This window comes from Cydia pomonella, chromosome 3 (assembly GCF_033807575.1).
Source record: "Cydia pomonella isolate Wapato2018A chromosome 3, ilCydPomo1, whole genome shotgun sequence".
Lineage (NCBI taxonomy): Eukaryota > Metazoa > Arthropoda > Insecta > Lepidoptera > Tortricidae > Cydia > Cydia pomonella.
The window spans coordinates 5,502,351-5,523,977 of record NC_084705.1 but is presented as its reverse complement, the minus strand read 5'-3'; the positions used below and the strand labels follow the sequence as shown (position 1 = coordinate 5,523,977).

The following is a 21,627-nucleotide window of genomic DNA, read 5'->3' as shown; positions in this document are numbered from 1 at the left end:
CTCGACATGGGCAATTTATGTCAAAGTGACAAGGATTAAGTTCGAATACAGAAAAATCTTCGTTGTTCAAATTTAACCTATATTTCCATGAAATAGAGTGCCCATGTCGGTGACTAGTGCAGCGCCGAGCACTAGTACAGAAGTTCAACAAAGGTAGAAACCTTATATGTAATTTAATTTTTATTACATTTTTTAACTTTACCAATAATGGTGTTATTTATTAATAGTTTCATCGTTCTAATTGGTATTTCTGATATGGATGATAAAAAACTAAAAACAATTGTTCTTAATGTTTGACTTGTTACCGTATTGACTAAATTGCTTTAGAATGCGTGCCCTGGTTAAGTTATAAGAAAAATTATTCAACACCAAAAAGATTATTTTTAAAAGAAAATCAGAATATTAACTCATATAAGCTACCTGTATAAATAACATCATATTGTGTATAATTTTAGGGGAAGCCGTATTTTACACGACCAGCAAAGGTAGATTAGGAGTGAAATACAACAAGAACAATTATCACAAGAATTACGAAGGAAGCAACGGTGTTATATCATGGATATGCAGTTTTAAAGGATGCAATAATAGAATCAGGACGCAGGGTCTAGCGGTTATTAGCAGTGCCCGAGCCCATAGTCATAAAGAGGCCCAATAAAGCGGCTTGTGAAACCATGAAGTAATGAGTTAATGAGTATAATCATATATGTGCCCGTAGATTTGAGAAAATATTTTCGACAAGTGATGAATTAAATACCTATATGCCATAAAATATTACGTGCTACCTATCCTACCAGCTGCGCCATGTTAAAGTACTTGGGAAGCGACAGTCTAACACCAGTTTCAGATCAAGACTAAACTTTATTTATTGTACGCTTACTCACAACATGCATGAATACATTAACCAAATTACCTACAATGTTAGAAGTCGATATACGAGTTTTTATTTTGTTTTTTCAATATCAAGATACAATTTGTCAGGTACGAAATGTCAATTACTGATAATAAACAGTTCTATCTGACGAGTAGAAACGTAACACCAATTATTAACTTTTCAGTTGCAGTGTTTTACACAACAAAAAGAGGGAATCTCGCTGTGAAATGCGACCATAGCGTATATTATAAGAATTATGAAGGCAGCAATGGAGTTACGTCATGGAAATGCAGTTTTAAAGGATGCAATAGTAGACTTAGAACTGATGGTTTAACTGTTGTCAGCAGCATCGGCATACATGAACATTTCGAGGAGTAGACCTGTATTAGGCTTTTGTACTTGTTAAAGTTCACCACCTTATTGATATTTACGTAGTGCGAGTACTGATATGTTATTCGCCAGGTTATGTTGTGTGATGATTAAAACGTAGGCAGCTTAATTTATTGTCCAGAGTGTTTTTGATAAAGGGTATCCCAACAAAAACATTTTCATGTAAAATGTTGCCATGACGAAACCATAGGTACTATAAACGGCCAAGCCACACATTTTGACTAAGGTGTCGTAGGTTTATGAAGTTAGGGCTTATAGAATTAGAAGCTTGGCTCTACAAGAGATCTGATAACTTTTTTACAGTGCCGAGCCTTAAGGTTTCGTCTTGGCAACATTTTACATGAAAATGTTTTGTTGGGATTTCACTTGTTTTTGTAAGTTGCTTTCCATCCCCTAATTTAAAGGGTTGAAGTGATTTACTATTACAAATCCATAAATACGTATCTGGGGGCATCATTTATACAATCAGCTTTTTTTACTGATTCCCCATACAAACTCCTTCAACCCCTTTTTCCCCCTAACGCCCTTTTCTCCCCTTTTCACCTTTGCGGGGTGATTTGGGGGTTGAAACTTTTCTATATCCTTTCCCATAACAAAAACTATCTACATAGGTACCAAATTTCAACTAAATCGGTTTAGCGGTTATTGATTCCCCATACAAAATTTCATCCCCCTTTTCACCCCCTTAGGGGCAGAAAAATCATGTTTTTGAATTTTTTTGTTGTTTGTGTACTACCCTGCATACCAAATTTCAGTTTCCTAGGACTGCAGTGAGCGAGTGAGTCAGTGACGAAAGCTATGCAATTGAATTTTTTTATGCTTAATATTTATGTAAGTCCACTATTAGCATTATATTCCGAGAATTTTGTTTATTTGGTATAATCCAATCCCAAGTTCTGAGGGTTCAAAAAAACGACGAAGCGCTTCGAAAAAAGGTAGGTGGTGCCATTGCGCTTCGCTTTGCTCGTCTTAGCGGGAGCACTATCGTGCCCCCAGATTGCACAATAATTTTGTATTTATGGCAGTGTTTGTTTCTTCCTTTGTATTTATATTTTCTAATCATGGGTAGTTATCATTATATGCAATTCTTGTAATATTTTTATATTCCAGTGGTGGCCAGGTTCGTAAGAAGCACTAAAGGAACCTTGATACTCGAGTACGATGGGAACCGTTATTTGAAGAATTATCAGAACAGGGAGCGGATTTCGTGGCTCTGTAATAAGTACAAATACGGGTGCAAAGCCCGCGTGTGCACGCTCGAGGGAATGATCGTCAGTGTCAAGAATCACCACACTCACGAGGACAAGCGCTATACATCCAAGTTTGGTGGTTTTTAGAAGATTTTTTATCTATTTTAATATACATACTATAATATAATACTATGTATAGGTATTATTATTTTATTTATTTTTCTTTGCATGTAAATTTATCTGTTTTCTGTGTATTTGGTGAAAGATTTCTTTCATTGCATTTATTAATTTCCGCTACCTAAAGGTTCTCTGGAAGAGATCGCTTTTTAGCGATAAGGCCGCCTGTTGTTTACCTCTGCTTGTGTTTCTGTTTTCTTTTATAGAGGTGTGCAGTATTTGTATTGTACTGTATATACGCTTAAATTAGTTTTGTAATCACTAGTCATATAGCAACTATAACAAATTAAAAACAATATTTGGTTTAAAATTATTTGACATAAAATAATGAAAAATTATCCTCGTAGTTTGGTAGTTTAAAAAGTTAATAATGAATATATTTGTCCTTCTAGTAAACGCGTATATATTTGGAATTGAATTTTTTCTTAACTTATGAAGTATTATTTTAAGGTTTCCTATTCGTTTATTATAGTTTTACACTTTTTTGATTTTTGTGAGTAACTTACATAGATGATTCATAGTGGCAAGAACAATTCGATATATGTGGACTTTGAGACTATTTTAATAAACTTACGTGGACTTTGAGACTATTTTAATATTTTTTTTTATATGTTATTTGACAATCATGTAAAATTGTGATATATTTGCAAATATAACGTATTTTTAGCTTTAGATCAAAAAATGTAAATTATATCACTACTTGTGATGATCGTTTTATTTCAGACTCGTAACTAAAAGTTTAATTTGTTTGATATTGGTTTGTTTTTTGTTTTGTCATACAATGATTCTGAATAGATTCCAGGTTTATTCAGACGAGTAAAGGCACCACGATGCTGGTTTACGGGGGTTACCGCTTCTCGAAGAACTATCAGAACAAGGAGAGAATCTCCTGGAAATGCAACCGGCCTGCTTGCAATGCGCGCGTCTGCACCATTGAAGGGCATATTATTGGTCTCAAAAATAATCACAACCACGCTGATTAAATTGTTTTTTAAGATAGAAACATAATTATGTCCCAATTTTTCGTACCTATGTACCTATTTGTGTTATGTGATGCTTAAAATTAGGCAGCTAGATTTATGTAATATGTGTTTTTAAGTCTTCATGTCCATTGCTTTTCAAAAGTGATTAAATATGTAATTTTACTAGACCTAAATTGACCGGAATATGGACCGTGACTATGTAAAAAGTTAATCACGGTCCATATTCCGGTCGATTTAAGTCTAGTGAAACTAACCGTGAATCATTCAAAACTGTTATATGTGTTTTCCTTATTCTTATGTTTTTTTTTTTGTGTTACTTGTAAGAATAGCATACCGGGTGTGGCCTGTAACAGGAGCAAAAAATGAAACTGTAGGCTGTACTCCTCAAAATGACCAACATTAGTTCAGCAACTTTTGAAATAACTTTTCTTTTGATTTTTAAAACACTTTAAAATTTATTATGACGCAATGTATTACGATTTTTGTTAAGTTTAAAGCGTGACAATCAACGTCAATTACACTGATGACAGCGTACATTGAAGTGATATTTAATTTGTATGAAAATAGGAAGTCTAAAATATTCATAATTTTCAAAAATTGCTGAAAAAATGTAGGTCAGTTTGAGGAGTACAGCCTACAGTTAAATTTATTGCTCGTGTTACAGGCAATACCCGGTATATATTTAAGAAAATAAGTAAAATCTATATCAATATACTTAGCAATTTACCTCTAGTTTTATGTCAACCTAAATGTATGGTCCTAAGAGTATTAGAAACATATAAAAAAAGTTAGAAGTTCGAAATGTCACGGAACGTGTAGTGACTTCCCTAGATTTTGGTGAATTTTGAAAAAAATATGAAGTGATGTTGCAAGAATTTATATCAAATATAAAACACTTATGCCTATTTTAAGTTTAAAAACATTTATTTCTCATAAGAAATTACATTTTACTTACACGAGAAATATGTATAACTAACTTAATATTATTTTTATATACAAACCGTGAGCTTGGCCTACATACAATACTGTTTAAAAATTGTATGGATGTAACTATAACGACTTTATATAATTTTAAACAACATACATTTTGTAGAAAATTATCTTTACGACTGGCAGCCTATTTAAAGTTTTTTTGGAACAGCAACACTGTGCTGTTGTCAGATTTGCAAATGGCTGAAGGGAGAAGTTTTCTTGAAAATTATTTGGTTGTATTTGAAAAAAAAAACGTATGATTTTAACACGAAAGAAAGAGTTTGAGTTTTAAAGGTTAGTACTAGTTTCACGTTATTGTTTGTAAAATAAGATATACCTCATACATTCGAGATTAAGCTAATTATTTAACATTTGCAAAGTCAAAGGTATTTTTTAGGTAATAAGTACTGACCATGTTCCAAATTGTCATGACCGTGGCCTCAAAAGTCTGTCACCGCCACGGACTTTTGAGTTCACGTTCGTGACATATAAACACGTGGTCCTGACATTCTTAATTCGTTTAATTAATTTAGAGGCATATGCACTCTTTGGAAATTGATTATTATTAGTTTATTTAAAAATGTTTTTCGCGTGTATGTATTTATGATGTGTATCCAATTCTTTGCCACGCTCTACAACATTTCTAGTTTGACAGACTTCAACGTCTGGGCTGTCATTAGATTTGTCGTAGTCATGGAAGTGACTTAGGCTATGTTAAAATTATTATATAAATCAAAATAGTGGAGTTGGCCGCCATAATACTGAGGGACACTTTGTCACAGCCGTGATTATGTACTCATTTTATTTACCTTTCCTGAGGGTATTAAGCTTAATCTTATGCATCAAAATTTTACTTTTTGCATATACTTTTGATATACGCAACAATATGTGAAAAATAAAAAAAAAAACTTTAATAAAAAAACGCAATTTAAGAATCACCCATATGTATTTCTTAGTTTTGCTGTGTCTAAATTCTTTACCGAGAATTTCCTTAAAATCGGTGCATAAAAGGTATGTCGCATTTCTACCAGTCTATTCTCATATTCCATGTACCTCTGTATCATTACAAATTCTTTCTTTAAAGGTACCAGTGTGCCGTGGTTTCAGACGTCAAGGATGGGGCGGCCCCAGCTGTGTATGGGACAGTACCAGTTCTGTGAGCGGTCCCGGCTGGACTCGAAGGTGACCTGGAGATGCACCAACCAGCCGAGGGGCTGCCGCGCCAGGCTCGTCACTTTCAACGACCAACTGGTTAGGGCGGATAATGGACATAATCATTGAAGAGTTATAGGAACCAGTCTGCCGTGGTGTCGGACGTCAAGGAGGGGGTGGCCCCAGCTGTGTATAGGGCACCGTTTTTGCGAACGGTCTCGCCTGGACTCGGTGACCTGGTGATGCACCAACCAGCTGATCGGCTGCCGCGCTAGACTCGTCACCGTCAATGACGAGCTGGTTAGGATGGATAATGGACATACATAATCATTCAATAAAACGATATCCTTTAGATTGCTTTTATCGCTCATCGGCGATCAGAAATTCGAAGAAAAATTCACTCCCCTGACGTTATTTTTAGTAATGGCTGAAATTGAAATGTTTTGCCATCTAAGTAAAAATTATAAAATTAAATGAAAAAAGATTGGAATTAATAATTTAATATAGAATATATGTAGAAATAAGCAAGTGGTTTAATACCCTTAGGATAGGCAATAAGAAGCGAAATATGAGAAAGAATATAAACTAATTTATACTTATGTTAAGAGGGAAGAATAGCTTTGCGACCCTAACGAAAAAACGGCACTTTTTCTATGAAATTTCTATTTTGGGAGAAAACGGTTTTCCACTTACTAAATCTTAACAAATCAGCAAATCACTTAGATTTTGATGTCGATCGCTATAGCATAATATATTCTAGTTTTATAGGTTTGGCTTTAAAAAATAGTATTTTATACAATCCTGATATAATAGAAAGCTTTCCAGTCGAGTACCGTGTTTAGGCAACGAAGCTTGCTGAGTTGCTTAAGTAAGGTAAGAGATTCGTGACGTGGTAAATTTTTTTTCTTAGTCAACTGTACTACAGCGTATCGATCTGAATTTTATAGTGGAGAGGGGGCCCGTACATGAAAGGTACGCAATTATAGTTTGGTATACGAAATCTTAATTCAACTATTACAGTCGACGAGTAGAAAAATATTCTCTAACTCAAACTCAAACTTACTTTATTTGCCATAAATGCACGTACATAATATAGGTCTTAATAAATAATAATACACAAGCATCAGTACATTTGGCCCAAAGGCATGCAAATTAAGGTACAAACAGAACTTAATAACCAAAACTACCCATGCTTATAATAATAACATCAAAATATTGAAAACATGTTAAAATAGAAGGTAGGGGGTGGCTGTATGGCTCATTTTCATTATCGTTCGCTTCATTAAAAGCGTTACAATTAGAATAAAATGTCTGTGGTTAAAAATGTCAAATACAATAAAATAAGTTATCCATTATCCATAAAATGTCAAGCAAAGTACCGAAATAAATTGTTGATGGATTAGAAAATATCAGGTCATTGCTTAAAAAAACAGATACAGAATAAAGCATTCTTTTTTTTTGTATTGCAAATTTTAAAAAGAGGAAAACCTATAAACCTAGTTTTGCATTGTGCAATAACATACTAAAAATCATGGGGAATGGAAAATATTTAGAAGTGGAAAAACATTTTCTCTTTTTGTATGGACAAGTACGTGGACGTGGTATACTTCCCTCTTAAATCCTACCAAATGCAAAGCATTAAAATATATCTATGTTTAATCTTGTGAATTTATGATTCATGGTGCTGCAGATTCAGATCTATATTTTATTTTTTAAACAAATTAAATGTTTATTTTGGCTATTAACAATTCTTTACTACATTAAATATACCACTCTATACCTACGCGTTGAGCGCCTCTTAGCCTAAAACTATAAACGACCTCTTAGTCCAGGCGGTAGTGACCCCGCCATGAATTTGGGGGTCCTCGGTTCGAATCTCGATAATATCTGTTCCTGAATGTTTGGGATGGGACGCCTAATATAATCCGTAATTTGGTTGCGGTTATTTAGGGCGATCTGTTTATTATTGTCCCTCAAATATTTATTTAAAACAGAAAAAACCACCGCCATGCATCTCATTTCGAACTTGCAGTACTAGAACACTGGTCCATTTCTCTACCAACTGAGCTATTATAACTTTATAATAAACATGTGGAATAAAATCATAGAGCTGAAATAACTAGTTCAAACATATCATTGGGTTGAAAAAAAGCATAAATAACGCTTACGTTATTTAAGATTTATATCAACTCAATTTTAAGCCCTTAGGCTTCATCGTCAAGAACCGGCCCGAAGGCAGCTTGAACCATCATAAGAAGTTCGTACAAAACCGGCCCACCATCAAGATACTTGCAAGTTGTTGACACTGTCTACTATGCTTCTCGGTAAGATTTATTTCGTCATTTTCTTTAGAAGGCTTTTTGATTTGGTTGGTCGACCCCAAGGTCAATAACCGACTTGAGTTGGAACTCACCTCGCCATCACTAAAGAAAATTCACAGGATAGATCTTGAGAATTTTTGCAGATCATTACTCAAGATACTATGTAACTGTAATTTTCAGGAATGACACAAGGTATCAAGTTTGAGACGACAATATTCGGCAACCCGATCATCTGCTGGGGCAACTACCGGTTCATCAAGAAGCTGGGGCGGCGGAACAAGACGTGGTGGGAGTGCACGGCGAGGAAGACCCGCGGGTGCCGGTGCATCGTGGTCACCTCCGAGAACAGATTGGTTAAAGTCAACGGGTGGCATAATCATTAGAGATGATCTAAATAAAGGCTGTAAGCCTGAATCAGTTTGCCATATGTTTAAGGGACGCCTCACTTGATACAGACCGATTTTATTTGATTAATGTTACATTTTGCAACTTTTATCTATTTCTATTGTAAAAATAAACATAACAAGGCAGTTTAGCCGCCATATTCTTGTTAATCTCAAGATTTTAAAAATTGTGTCATGGGACACGATTAGTGTTCTTACCTTTACAGTCATATTTATTGTTTCCATGTTGGCCTTAGTCTTCAGCTGTAGATTAATCAAAACATTTATGATTTTCTACATTCAGATTTCATTTTTTAAATTTAAATAATTTTATGATAGACGCTTCAATTCCCATTATGTATAATTGTTTTGAAAAACTACATATTTATACAAAACTTTAAAACCTTTTTACTGCCTGTATTTCTATAGTTAATGTTCAGTTGTTCTGTAACAAATAGAAAAAAAAAAACACATCCCTTCCCTTATACAGAATCATAGTCCTAGACATGTACCCTTTGGAATACGTATTAATAAATAATTGATGTTACAAAATGATACAAAATCCATTAATTTTTTTTTATTGAATAATATTAAATCTAGAATAACGGTTTACAATTATTCTTTTAGACAAATGGTTTATAATTCTTCGAAATAAATATATTTCTAGTCGTAATCTCTAAAAAATTAAAACATAATCTCCACCGTCTATTTTATTATTTCTGTTCTTTAAGTGAGCATTATACTGTTAGTATAGCAAACTAACTGGAGCGGCATGAGATTTTTAAAACATTATAGATTTTATATAGATGTGTTTTAACTCTTAGTATATCATTAAAATTTAAACTTAAAAGCGAACCCAGGGTTAACTGATTGCCTTTTCCAGAACCTCAGTTCGGGTTGTCGCAGCGAGGCAACCTGGTCGTGCAGATCGGGGAGTGGCGGTTCAACAAGCACGCCTGCTGGGGCTCCAAGGTGCGCTGGACGTGCATCAAGAAAAAGAGCGGCTGCACAGCGGCCATTACTACTATTGATAACGTTATTGTTAAGACTTTGGGTGCCCATAATCATTAGATACTTAGCTTGATTGGTTTAGGTAAGGCCCGTGAGGACCTGGCTTTATATGGTCACATACGTTACGTTACGTTAATACGTTTAGCTGTTAAAATAGTCGGCCATATTGTTTCTAGGACATAGAGTTTTTCTGTCAGTAATAAGTAATTAAACGTAACTTCGTTCTAGTATGGTTGCTTTGTAGTTTGAATCTTCCCTTAATGAAAATGTTCTGTAAGAATACTTATGAAGCGATATTTAAAACACACCACTCATTTACACATAACACTTTATGAATCTTTTAAAAATATTGTTTTATACATAACATCTAAGTTAAATGCTACTGCTTACACATGATGGGGATAAATGAAATTTGCTATCATATTTACAGGTAACTTAAATATAATGTTACCTTTTCTGTAATAGATCAATAGTACAAATAGACTGACAGGTTCAATTAATTTATTATTTTTAAAATTGACACAAATTCACACACACCGTACTTAACTGTTTTAGGTTTAAGCTACATTATTGCATTTATTACTTAAGTATATAAGATGATAAAATTAATGTAATTCCATTTTATGTAAACGCTAATTTTAGATTTTAGAAGTAGTAGTTCTTTGAAAGAATGTTATAATGTTCTGGTACTCGAATTTCTCTTACAATTTTACGTAATAAATAATAGGTAAGATGAGTGGTAGCTCATGTTATATGTATCGTTGGTTATCATTGATGCCGCAAATACAATTGTAGTTTTAGATTTTCAATCAATAAATCATGAATAACAGCCTTGTTATTATTTAAAACATCATCCAGCAACATTAAAAAAATATTTGTATCTTATATTAATTTAATCGATTCTTTTCATAATTAAATTTATTAGCCCTATTATTAATGATATTCCAGGGCAGCAATTTAACCAAGATTATATTTTTTAGATCTGAGCCCAGTATTTGCCCAATCTCAGCGCGGTAACCCAGTGATCATGATCGGGCAGTACCGATTCAACCGGGTGAACAAGTACGGCAGCCGCACGCGCTGGGTGTGCGTCAAGGCGAAGGCGGGTTGCCGGGCGTCGCTGCACACTATGGACAACGCCATCGTACGCGTGTGGGGTTTTCATGATCCGATGGCGCATACTAGCGCTAATCGATTTTAAATTCTAGTTACAAGTCCACACGGTATAGATTCAAAAATTTCACAGGGACATGCTGTTCCACTAGTTCTTTAACTTTAGAGAAAACAGATCAGTATATTTACTTTATCTATGTAGGTATTGTTGCACCCTTAGGGCACTGTTTTGAGGAAGTATCTTATAAACGTAACCCTCGTCGTTTCATTACAGAATAAAATCTTAATAGGCTTGATATTTTGTTTTTATGCCTTGTGGACTAGGCCTGTAGCCTTATAAATTTCTTTTATGAAGCTCAATGTTTCGATCTTGATGGTACTCAAGTTTTTTTTATTGGATAACGAATAAGCATTTGACCACAATCCCACCTGATGGTAAATGCCGATGTGGTCTAGGATGGAGCAGGCTTACATATACCATTTATAAAAATGCAATTGGAATGCAAAATCATACGTTGCAGCTTCATATTGATATTGGGCCAAGAACTAATGACAAAATGTAATGATCAAAAATTTAGCTATCTCGCACACAATTTTGATGTTAATGCATATCACGTGCATATGCAATAATACATTTATAAGTACATTTTAATCATGGTATAATGATACATTCATTTATGGTATTTTGTTTAGAATCAGATGGAGTAATAGATAAAAAAAACTTATTTATGCAATTATCTTGTATTAAATAATTTTATAAGCCTATTCAATTATCTTAAGTAACGCTTAAGTATTAATTACACGTCGTAATCACGTCTATATTATATTAGTTTTTTATGATTTGTATTTGTTTTTTATGTTATAATTATGGCCACTTTACATGGCTCTTGGACAAAGTATTTCAAAGTAATTCCTTTGAGTTGAATGGCTTAGAATCTCCCAATCAAACCATGACCTCGGTGCTTTCCAATTCGCAAAAGATATTATACACGGTGAGGCTTAAGGCAAAATATTAATAGATAGGTAGTTAGTGTTACTTATTATCACATTAAGTAGTTTTTTATTCGAATAAATTATGCTACGACGCTAGTACATAAGTGTTATAGTATAAGACAATCCAAAATAATTATAGGCCAATAAACTGTTACTTTTAACTAGCAAATACAAAGTTACTATCTTAAAATTAGTGGTGGCGGTAAATAAAAGGGTTGCTTTACTGTCAGACGTCAGTACCTATCTAATAATATACTTGGTGATATATAACTTATATCTTGACTTAACGTATCACAGCCTGTACAAACGCGTGGGGCACCTAAATACAAGTATAATTTGAAGGGGTGTTTTATTTCATACCTCATTTGTAACTCTTTCGTCATTGTTGATTTATTTCATGAATAGGAGTAAACTCACCTTGGTATAAATGTAAATACACTCAAGAATTACAAAAACCAGGTCACATTTCTTGGACATATTTAAACAAAATAATCCGTTTTTATTTCTCCATACGAGATAGTATGTACGTAGGTACACAGCACTTGCACATTAGCGGCTGGGTGTAGACCCAGCCGCAAATGTGCAAGGCCATTTTATGAATGAATTCCATTCATAATGTGTCCATGTCATTTTGTAGGCCGCTGTACGCAAAGCGCACTCAGTACGTATAATCATAATCAGTCGCATTCATAAATATAAATACTTTAACTTAATTCATTGAAATATTTGTACTATCTCGTCTGTACCTATCGGTCGTGGTAATTTTGCTCAGATATTTTGTCCAGGAGCAAATGATAGATTTTGGTTACTATAATTTAGACAAGACATGTAATATGTTTCAGCGTATGATCCACAAATAATCTTCGGCATGACTCGAGCGGGCAACCCAGCGTTGCACGTGGGCCCGCACCGGTACAACCGGGACAGCGGGTACAGGGGCTCCAAGATGCGTTGGCGCTGCGTCAAGACACCCACTGGTTGCCGAGCTCATGTGATCACCATCGAAAGTACTGTTGTAAAACTTTTTGATGAACACAATCATTAAAGTGTTTGTGATGTACCAATGTATTCGAATTTATAAATTGGATGGCCTTATTAGAAGTAATTGGCAGTAATTAAATGGACTGAGATAAAAAATAATGCTGCATTATCAATGCATTCGGTTTTATTAATTTTATGACAAATATTGATAGAAAACGCCAATCGAAACTTTAAATATTTAGCTACGTGACTTTTCGTACCATCAGTCATCCCACCCACATTTGTCAATGTATGACTGTCATCGGGAATTGCAATATGTTACCAACAAATATGATGTATGTAAGGTTCTCTAAATCATTGCCAAAAATTATCTTGCTGAATGTTATTTCCCAACCAATATTTCGCACAATTTCATTTCGCCGAGTGATCAAGTAGCAACTCAACATAATAATTCGTATTATGTCCCAACCTAAGAGCAACTGTATGCTTAGACAACAACTCAAAAATACACTTTTTAAAACGCAATATTTTAGGTAGTTTCTTTAGGTACTCATAAAAAGTTTCTGTTTGTAATCTAACATCGTTCGATTACAAAAATAAACTTTTGTCAAATTTGTGAAATTCGGTCAATTAAACTTCGGCGAAAAGAAAAAGAACATCAAGACTGAATAATTACTAGAATGGTATATGGCATAACGTTTTAGAGCCAGTATTCATGATTACCCGTTCTAGCAACCCGGTATTGCAGTTAGGGCCGTATCGCTTCAACCGCATCAGCGGCTACAAAGGGCTGAAGAAACGCTGGAGATGTACCAAAACACCTCACGGCTGCCGCGCCAGCATTATTACTATGGGAGACGATATTATTCAGATGTTTACTGAGCATAACCATTAAATGTATTAAAATGAAATGACTAAAAAAAATGCATGCTTCTTTCTCTAAAGTTTTTATATTTGACCGCCTCCAGGATTTTAACAAGACTGCCGTTTTAGTTTATATATATATATGAAAAGCTTATTGCCTTTTAGTAAACAATTTATTATGGTTCTAGAAGCAGTTCTCATTACGAATAGGTCTGGCAACCCGATGTTGCTTGGCTCCTGTTGGTGTTATTTTTGTTTATTTATTGACGAGTATATTTACCGAGTTGGTATCCTATATTTAACGAGTTGGTATCCTTTTAGAAGCAACTTTCATCATTACCAAGTGTAGCAACCCGGTGTTGCTAGTGGGCCCGTATCGTTACAACCAATTCAGTACCAGGGAAGGGTTCAAAATACGTTGGAGATGTATCAAACGGCGACACGGCTGCACTGCTTCTGTGATTACTTTAGAAAACTCTATTGTAAAGGTGCTTAACGGACATAATCATTACATATGTTTTGTTTTTGTAAGTCATGTTTTTTACTTGTTGCTTTGTGATAATTGGGTGAATTTATTTTTTATTGGGTGAATTCACTCGTTGGCATGGTTACGTACTGTTCCCCTGGGCAACGCTAACAACCCAGGTATATGGTATTTAAATTTACTAAGCGTGTCTTCAACGTACCTTAATTAGGAACAAGTTATAAGCCTTCTCTTGGACCATCTACTAACGATGTTATTGTTAGCAGAACATGGTTCAACATTTATTCTTATAAACTGTGTTGTTCCACCCAGGAAATTTAACTAAGAACTTTATTCTCGTGTCATCGGCTTTTATCGCCGCCGAATTTGCTTAAAATGATGAAGTTTCATACTTCAAACCTTATAGGTACGTAACCTACCGGTCATGTTTTGCAGTGGTAACCTTACTTTACAATTCAAACTCAATGTAAAATCACATAGAAACTATTATATTTGTGTTTTTAGGGTTCCGTACCTCGAAAGGAAAAAACGGAACCCTTATAAGATCACTTTGTTGTCCGTCCGTCCGTCTATCTGTCTGTCAAGACTCTTTTTCTCAGGAACGCGGGTATCAAGCTGGAATTTATATCAAATACTCAGGTCTACTGTCCATTGGAGCTGTGAAAAAATCAAACTTCTAAGCTAACGCAATCAATAGATATAGACTTTTATGCCGCAAATTTTCGACACTCGCAAGGGAACGAAAACCTACAAGGTATTTGCCGTGAACTCAGAATCTTGAAATTTGGTACGAAGCAACGTCTTATAGCACAGATAAAGGTAAAATGACGAAAACCGTAAATTTTTAGTTACATCATGTAATAATATCCTACAGGTTTGTATGGAACTCTCGGTGCGCGAGTCCGACTCGCACTTGGCCGGTTTTTTCTTATTAATCTAAGTTTTATGTTACCTATATTATAAATTGTTACCAATGAATGCTTTTTAACTATTTTCATATGATTATTCACGCAAAAATGCGTTCAAATGTGGATATGATTACAGGGATAGTATTTACCACAACTCGAGCCGGTAATCCGGTGCTTCAGATCGGCCCGCACCGCTTCAACCGGCACAGCGGCTACAAGGGCCCCATGTTTCGATGGAGGTGCGTCAAGCACCCGAGCGGCTGCCGTTCTGTCGTCAATACCTTCAATTATGATATACTCAGGACATTAAATGCACATAATCATTAAGATTTTATTAAATAGTACTTACAAGTGTATGATAATAAATAATGAATCGTTTTAAATTCAGATATAAAATTGAAAATAAGAATTTGAGATTGCGAATGATATATTCTTCACATTCCTGAATTTGTTTTGATCCCATACTCTCTTATGTGGGTTTAGTTCCGTCATTAAAAAATAGGTTATTGGTTCGCTTGAATTGAATTGAGCAAAATGTATGCTGGGTTTGATAAACTCATACTGCAATCCCCAGTAATTTGATCCCCCTCTAAAGATTAACTGCTCGTCCTATGCAATCAACTAGACCCATAGTTTGACCATGAGTTATTAAAATATATAAATAAAAAGATGAAAAACTTCAAGCACGTCAATACCAGCCATAAAGCTATAAGTTTTTTTTTAACTTTCAATCACCAAATCTGTGCGTATTTTCCATGGTATCATAGGTATAAGGAACCTGCAGTATTTTTATTTTTGGTTTCATTTTAAATAACCCCACCTCAAATAGTCTACCAGTATATTACCACTTAAAAATATTACCATTTACTGGGAAAAATGTAGTTCAAAAGTGATAGTTTAAATTTCGAACGCTAAAAGGGCCTGCAACATCAATGGCGTCATGATTGCATCTTCCCTATTACATACCATCATCAATATCACTTTTTTGCTCTAGAGCACTGTACTTTCTAAGTATGTATTTTGCTTTTTTTTACGATAAGCAATTAAAATCTTGGTTTGAAATGGCCTTGTTGTACAATTTCCATTTTGATCATTAACTCCACGTTCCATAAATAACGATATTTTTACCTAAATTGTTAATTGAAATTACCCCCAAGAAATACTACTGAAGTTTATACTTAGCCGTCTTTTTTAAATGCATATGTATTTTACTTTCTAGTAGAGTGTTAAACTTGGGTGAAAGGCACCATTTAAGTTTCGGACTATTGGCACTCCAACTGCTTTCGCGCGCCAAACTACCTCGGCAGAAATGGTTGCCATTCATCCCAATCTGCTATTGCGTATTGTTAGTTTTGAAGAAGCAAAAACTTGTTTATTCTGTAGGAAATTATTACTGATTTACTATGACTTCCGTTACATATTTTTCGAATTAAAAACTTATTACGACTACGAACATAATTTTCTTAGTTACTTACTGACGTAAAAATTAGTTAGGTACACTTACTTAACTTAGCCTTTTCGAGATCGAGAGCAAGATGCTAGCTTGTAGATGTAAATATTGTGAATAAACAAATAAAATAACCAATGCAGTTAATTCATTTAAGATCCATTTACAATTCATTGATTTTGTAAAAAAAAATTACTTTATGTATACGCTATAATTTAGTTTGATTGAAAACTCTTTACAATAACCAAATATTTTGTTTTTAGAGGCACGCCTTAGTAAGACCCGTAACGGCAACCCCTTACTCATTTTGGGCCCCCATCGGTACTACAGGACTGGTAAACTTGACCCGAAAGGGCGGTGGTATTGGTACTGCTCGAAGAGATCAAACGGGTGTAAAGTCAGAATAATTACTGAAAATGGAGTATTCATCGAGATGAAGAACGAGCATGTTCATAACAAACCCAACTGGATGGAACCGTCCTGGTTGTTGAAAATGAGAGAGTCGGAGAAATAACACATTAGTATTATTTTAAAGATAAGATTCTATGAGCATATTTTATATATAATATATTTTCTATAGTACATATGGCGCTACTTTCCCGCGATAGTGCGATAATTAGCATATTACGTAACTATGTCGAAAATTTAAAGGGCGATATGTACTGTAAAGCGTTGTAAGATACAACATTGTACGAATAGGTAATTAGCAACTATAGTGAATTTAAAACACTCCCTTTGGTCGTGTTTTAATTTATCGGCACTCGAATTTCTTACTTTCCGCATTTGTAACGTAAATAATTATTACGAAACAAAAGTCTCCTTCCAGGAAAGTTATAAGAATTGAAACTTCTTTTTGAAACCCGATGTTGATTTGTAAATCGTTATAAAAAGACATTGTTAAAGAATATCTTCGTACCTTTATAATTAAACTTTACTTTATCAAACCATAGTGAATAAATAATAATTATACATATAAAATTAAACTTTGCTTTTACCTTACTGCAACTGCTTTTCTTCTTGAGCCTGTTTTTTACCGTTACAGGTTCGAATCAATTAAGTGTGCTTTTGTCCGCCGAGCTTTTGCATGTCAACTTAATGCATAACTATTTTCCGTACCGCACTAACATTTATTTTGTTTTCAGTACCAGTATTTGGTTCAACCCGAACCGGCAACCCGATGATTGAGATAGGCCCGTACCGCTTCCACAAAACCGGTAAAACGGGCAAGCGCGGTAAAGTGCGCTGGATCTGTACCCAGTACCGCAAGGAGTGTCGCGCCTCCATCACTACACTCGATGACGTCATCATTCATACCAAGAATGAGCACACCCATTAGCCTACATACTTAATCATAATCAGGGTTTCTTAAGACGTGAACTTGGTGTGCAAAATGAGAGGCTAGATGCGCTAGAATAAAATTCGATTATTAAAGTCAACACTTGATCTCTACCGATCCAACGTTAAACGATAGAATAACGATAGATACGATTTATATTTTACCTCAAAAACTGAAGCGCCGCTGACATCTCTGTTCTAGGAGCTTGTTAAACCACATTACTTGTCTTATATACATTTGACATTATGTCAACCCTGTACAAATTGTCATGTAGTTGTAAAAATACGTTTATTATTTTTATTAATAGTGTGATTTACCTATACATTCCATTACTTAAATGAGGTTGTAATAGACATTTTTAATTAGTGATTTTTTGCATTGCATTTTATACTGAAATTAAGAGGTACCTAGGATTTAAATGATCTGACCTAACTATTGGTATTGTGTAGTGATGTTTTTGAATACATCTAACTAAAGTAATAATATAATAATAATTAATACAATAACACGTCAAACGTGGTTCGCGGTAGGCCCTCAGGACCCGCGAGCCTGCGCACGCGGCGGGCGTCGGCGTCAGCTAGCGGAGGCCCTAAATGTGCAAGATCTTATATTATAGCACAAAAATCACATCATATTTCAATTAAACGCAAAATAGTACCTAATAAGGTCTATACTTAATGTATTTTAAATTCTTTGCGTTCGGTTTATTTTAACGGTAAAAAAGTAATATGAATATACCTAGTTACCAAATATTGTTTTGCCAAAATAATTATTAGTTGAGGCTGACGAAGTTCCTCGTTTAACGTACTTATAATAAGTGTGTTTTTCATTATTACTTAATTGGTAGATAGTAGCTAGTACTATTTACTGAAATTGAAAATTTACTGTGAAGAAGAAAAATAGTCAAATGCATAATGAGGATAAAATTTAGTATTTTTTAAGTGTCGTAAACAGTATTTTTTATTTAGTGTCGTAAACAGTATTTTTTATTAACCACTGACTGATTGATTTAACTCGGCAGACAAGAATAAAATGTTCGATACTACAATACAATTTTACCGTGCACAGTGAACTCGTTTAATTAGTTATTGGTGAATTCCTATTTAAGCAAAACATTGGTTAGTGTAAGAATATTGTAGCTTAAGATTACGAGTGAATGTAATGATTCGACAATCTATGTATTTAAATAAAATATGAAATATACTTATATGTACTTTCTGCTTAGACTAGACTAGACTGTTTAGACTACTTACAATCGATTTATGAATTTTAATTATATATTTTTGTATATCGGGTGATCAATAAATTATTTCCTATATGATATAACAACGTTTTAATTGTAGTTTATTCAGTTACAAACTAAATTCTGGGCCATTATAAACCTAGTCATACAACGGTTAATGTGAATAGAAATCGCAATCACTAACTTAAGACTAGTTGTGTGACAACTATCTTTCTTTTTTTTTTATACTACGTCGGTGGCAAACAAGCATACGGCCCGCCTGGTGGTAAGCAGTCTCCGTAGCCTATGTACGCCTGCAACTCCAGAGGAGTTACATGCGCGTTGCCGACCCTAATAACTCTCCCTCCCCTCGTTGAGCTCTGGCAACCTTACTCAACGGCAGGAACACAACACTATGAGTAGGGTTTTTGAGTTATTTGGCTGCGGTTTTCTGTAAGGTGGAGGTACTTCCCCAGTTGGGCTCTGCTCTGATCTGGAATAACATCCGCTTTGCTGTGCCCTACCACACAAAGCGAGATGACATTCACAATGCCCATACTTCTCTTGTCGACGTAGTTTAAGGACGTACCCGGGTCCAAGGACGCTGTATTCATAGCATTTTTCTATTTTTACCTGACCTATTTAATTCATTCCTTTTACTTACCCCAAATCCTTTTCCCCTTCCTTCTAGTGGTGTTGAGTACGACACGATTCGGCAGATAGAGCTGGGTTTGTGCCGGTTCGGCCGGTACCGGGTGTCGAAGGACGGCCGCAGCCGGCGCTGGGTATACTGCTGGAGCGGCTGCCGCGCCTCGCTCTCCACCCTCGACGACGTCATCGTGCGCACCAGCAACGAGCACCAGCACTAAGCTGTTGTACCAGTTCGTCCGGTGCCGGGAGTCGCAGGACGGCTGCATCCGGCGCTGGGTGTGCTGCCGGAGAGGCTGCCGCGCCTTGCTCTCCACCCTCCATGACGTCATCGTGGGGACCAGCAACGAGCACCAGCACTAAGCTGTTGTACCATTTCGTCCAGTGCCTGGAGTCGCAGGACAGCCGCAGCCAGCGCTGGGTGTGCTGCCGGAGCGGCTGCCGCGCCTCGCTCTCCACCCTCGACGACGTCATCGTGCGGATCAGCAACGAGCACCACCACTAAGCTGTTGTATGTACCATTTCGTCGAGCATCTATACCAACTCGTCCGCTTGCTGTTGACGCAGACAATTGTGCGGGAGTGTTGAGAAAGTTGTTTAGGAACTCGATATTCATATCTACGAGTATTTACAAAGTGTGATTTTGTTTCTTACAATTAATAAAAAATAGAGGCATCTTTGTGATCGAATGATATCTGTTCTGTATTATCTAAGTTTTGGTAAATTTTGTTTTGATTCCTGATTCCATTTAAGTTTTTTTCTTAATTTTATGACACTTGCACGGTTTGTATTTGCACGAATTTGGGGATGGTTCGTTTTTGTTTGTTATGAATTATGAATATATTTTACTAGAAGTGGAAGTTTCACAAAATTATAAAAAAAAAATGTTATTTATTCAGGTATCAACCCAATAAATTACAGTAACGCAAATATACAATAAAATTAAATATACAATTAAATTTATCTAGACTAAAATTAAAGCTTTAAATTATATAGGTTATTATGTTAGTTAAGGTTAAGGATTGGCCTTTAAGATTGTTTTTTTATTTATTTATGAATACAACTCCACTCTTATATTTTTCTAACTTATATAAGTAATTGCTGGTAAAGTATAATAGTAGTTGCTTATTTAGTGGTTTGTACTGTAACTGTACATACAGTCTGTAGAGAAGAAACAGAATTAGTTTGTTCAATTCTGTTTCTCCTATGGTAGTAGTAGCTGACCAATTTATTGTAGCTCAATCTTCTGTTTGCGTTGCATTTGTCTGTCATACGTTACATTTTATTTTTTCAGTACCCGTATTCGGTCGGACACGTAGAGGTAACAGGACCATCATCATAGGCAAGCAGACGTTCTGGCTCGCCAGCGCCAGTAAGGGCAAGCAGTGTCGCTGGTACTGCAATCATCGCCGCTGCCCGGCGACCATCTTTACGGAGAAAGATGTTATCGTCAAGACCCAAAACGAACATAACCATTTGACGGATGATGAGTCTTAGCTTTGGGATGTTTGAAACTGCTTATAATTTCCAGACTGATTCATATTAGGTATGGTTAACTGAAATAATAATGTAACTAGCTTAAACAAAGCGCTGTTTGATACAGAAGATATTTAAAAATTATGTCACCTATTTGTGAGCAAATTGATTAAGCAATAAACTGTATCACTCTAAATATTTGCATTTACTGTATCACTCTTTAAAGGATATTTATGTCAAAAACCAATGATTTATTTTAATCTCAAAAGTAATATAATAATGTATACCTAGAGCAGGCAATAAAATATCATTCAGACTGGAAATTATAAACACACTAATAATTTTCGAAATAGGTACAGTCAACATCAAAAGTAGCGGATCAAATAACGTTTCATAAGTATCTACCATTCTGTAACAGCTTAACAAAAAGTGATGTCTTTAATATAGAACAACTAAGACTGTAAAAGATATACTTATGAGCGCGAATTTTAGAAATTTATCTATATTTGGAAAAGTTATGCGGAATGTCAGATACTTTTGGCGCGTTGTATCATCCGCTAATTTTTTGATGCTGACTGTACGCATCTACTGATTTAAGAAAGGTACTGTACTTGTTCAAGTTTTAAACCTAGAAATTTGATCTCCGATTTGGTTTTTTAATACGAATGTTTAGTATTTTCGTTTACAATATTATTTTCAAGCATA

General features: G+C 35.0%; 1 protein-coding gene across 34 annotated transcripts in view; it reads left to right on the top strand.

Annotated features, from left to right (window-relative positions):
• Positions 1 to 21,627, top strand: part of LOC133515885 (protein tramtrack, beta isoform) — a 526,149-nt gene that overhangs the window by 90,680 nt on the left and 413,842 nt on the right. Inside the window, exon 5 of one of the 34 annotated variants that reach the window (XM_061848498.1) lies at positions 16,504 to 16,792. The exons of 32 other annotated variants lie outside the window; for them this stretch is intronic. In XM_061848498.1, the coding sequence (XP_061704482.1) occupies positions 16,504 to 16,754 (251 nt within the window). In that variant the 3' untranslated portion in view covers positions 16,755 to 16,792. Of the gene's footprint in view, positions 1 to 13,722; positions 14,007 to 16,503; positions 16,793 to 21,627 lie in introns of those variants that run through there. One more of the 34 variants, XM_061848488.1, reaches the window with a different exon arrangement.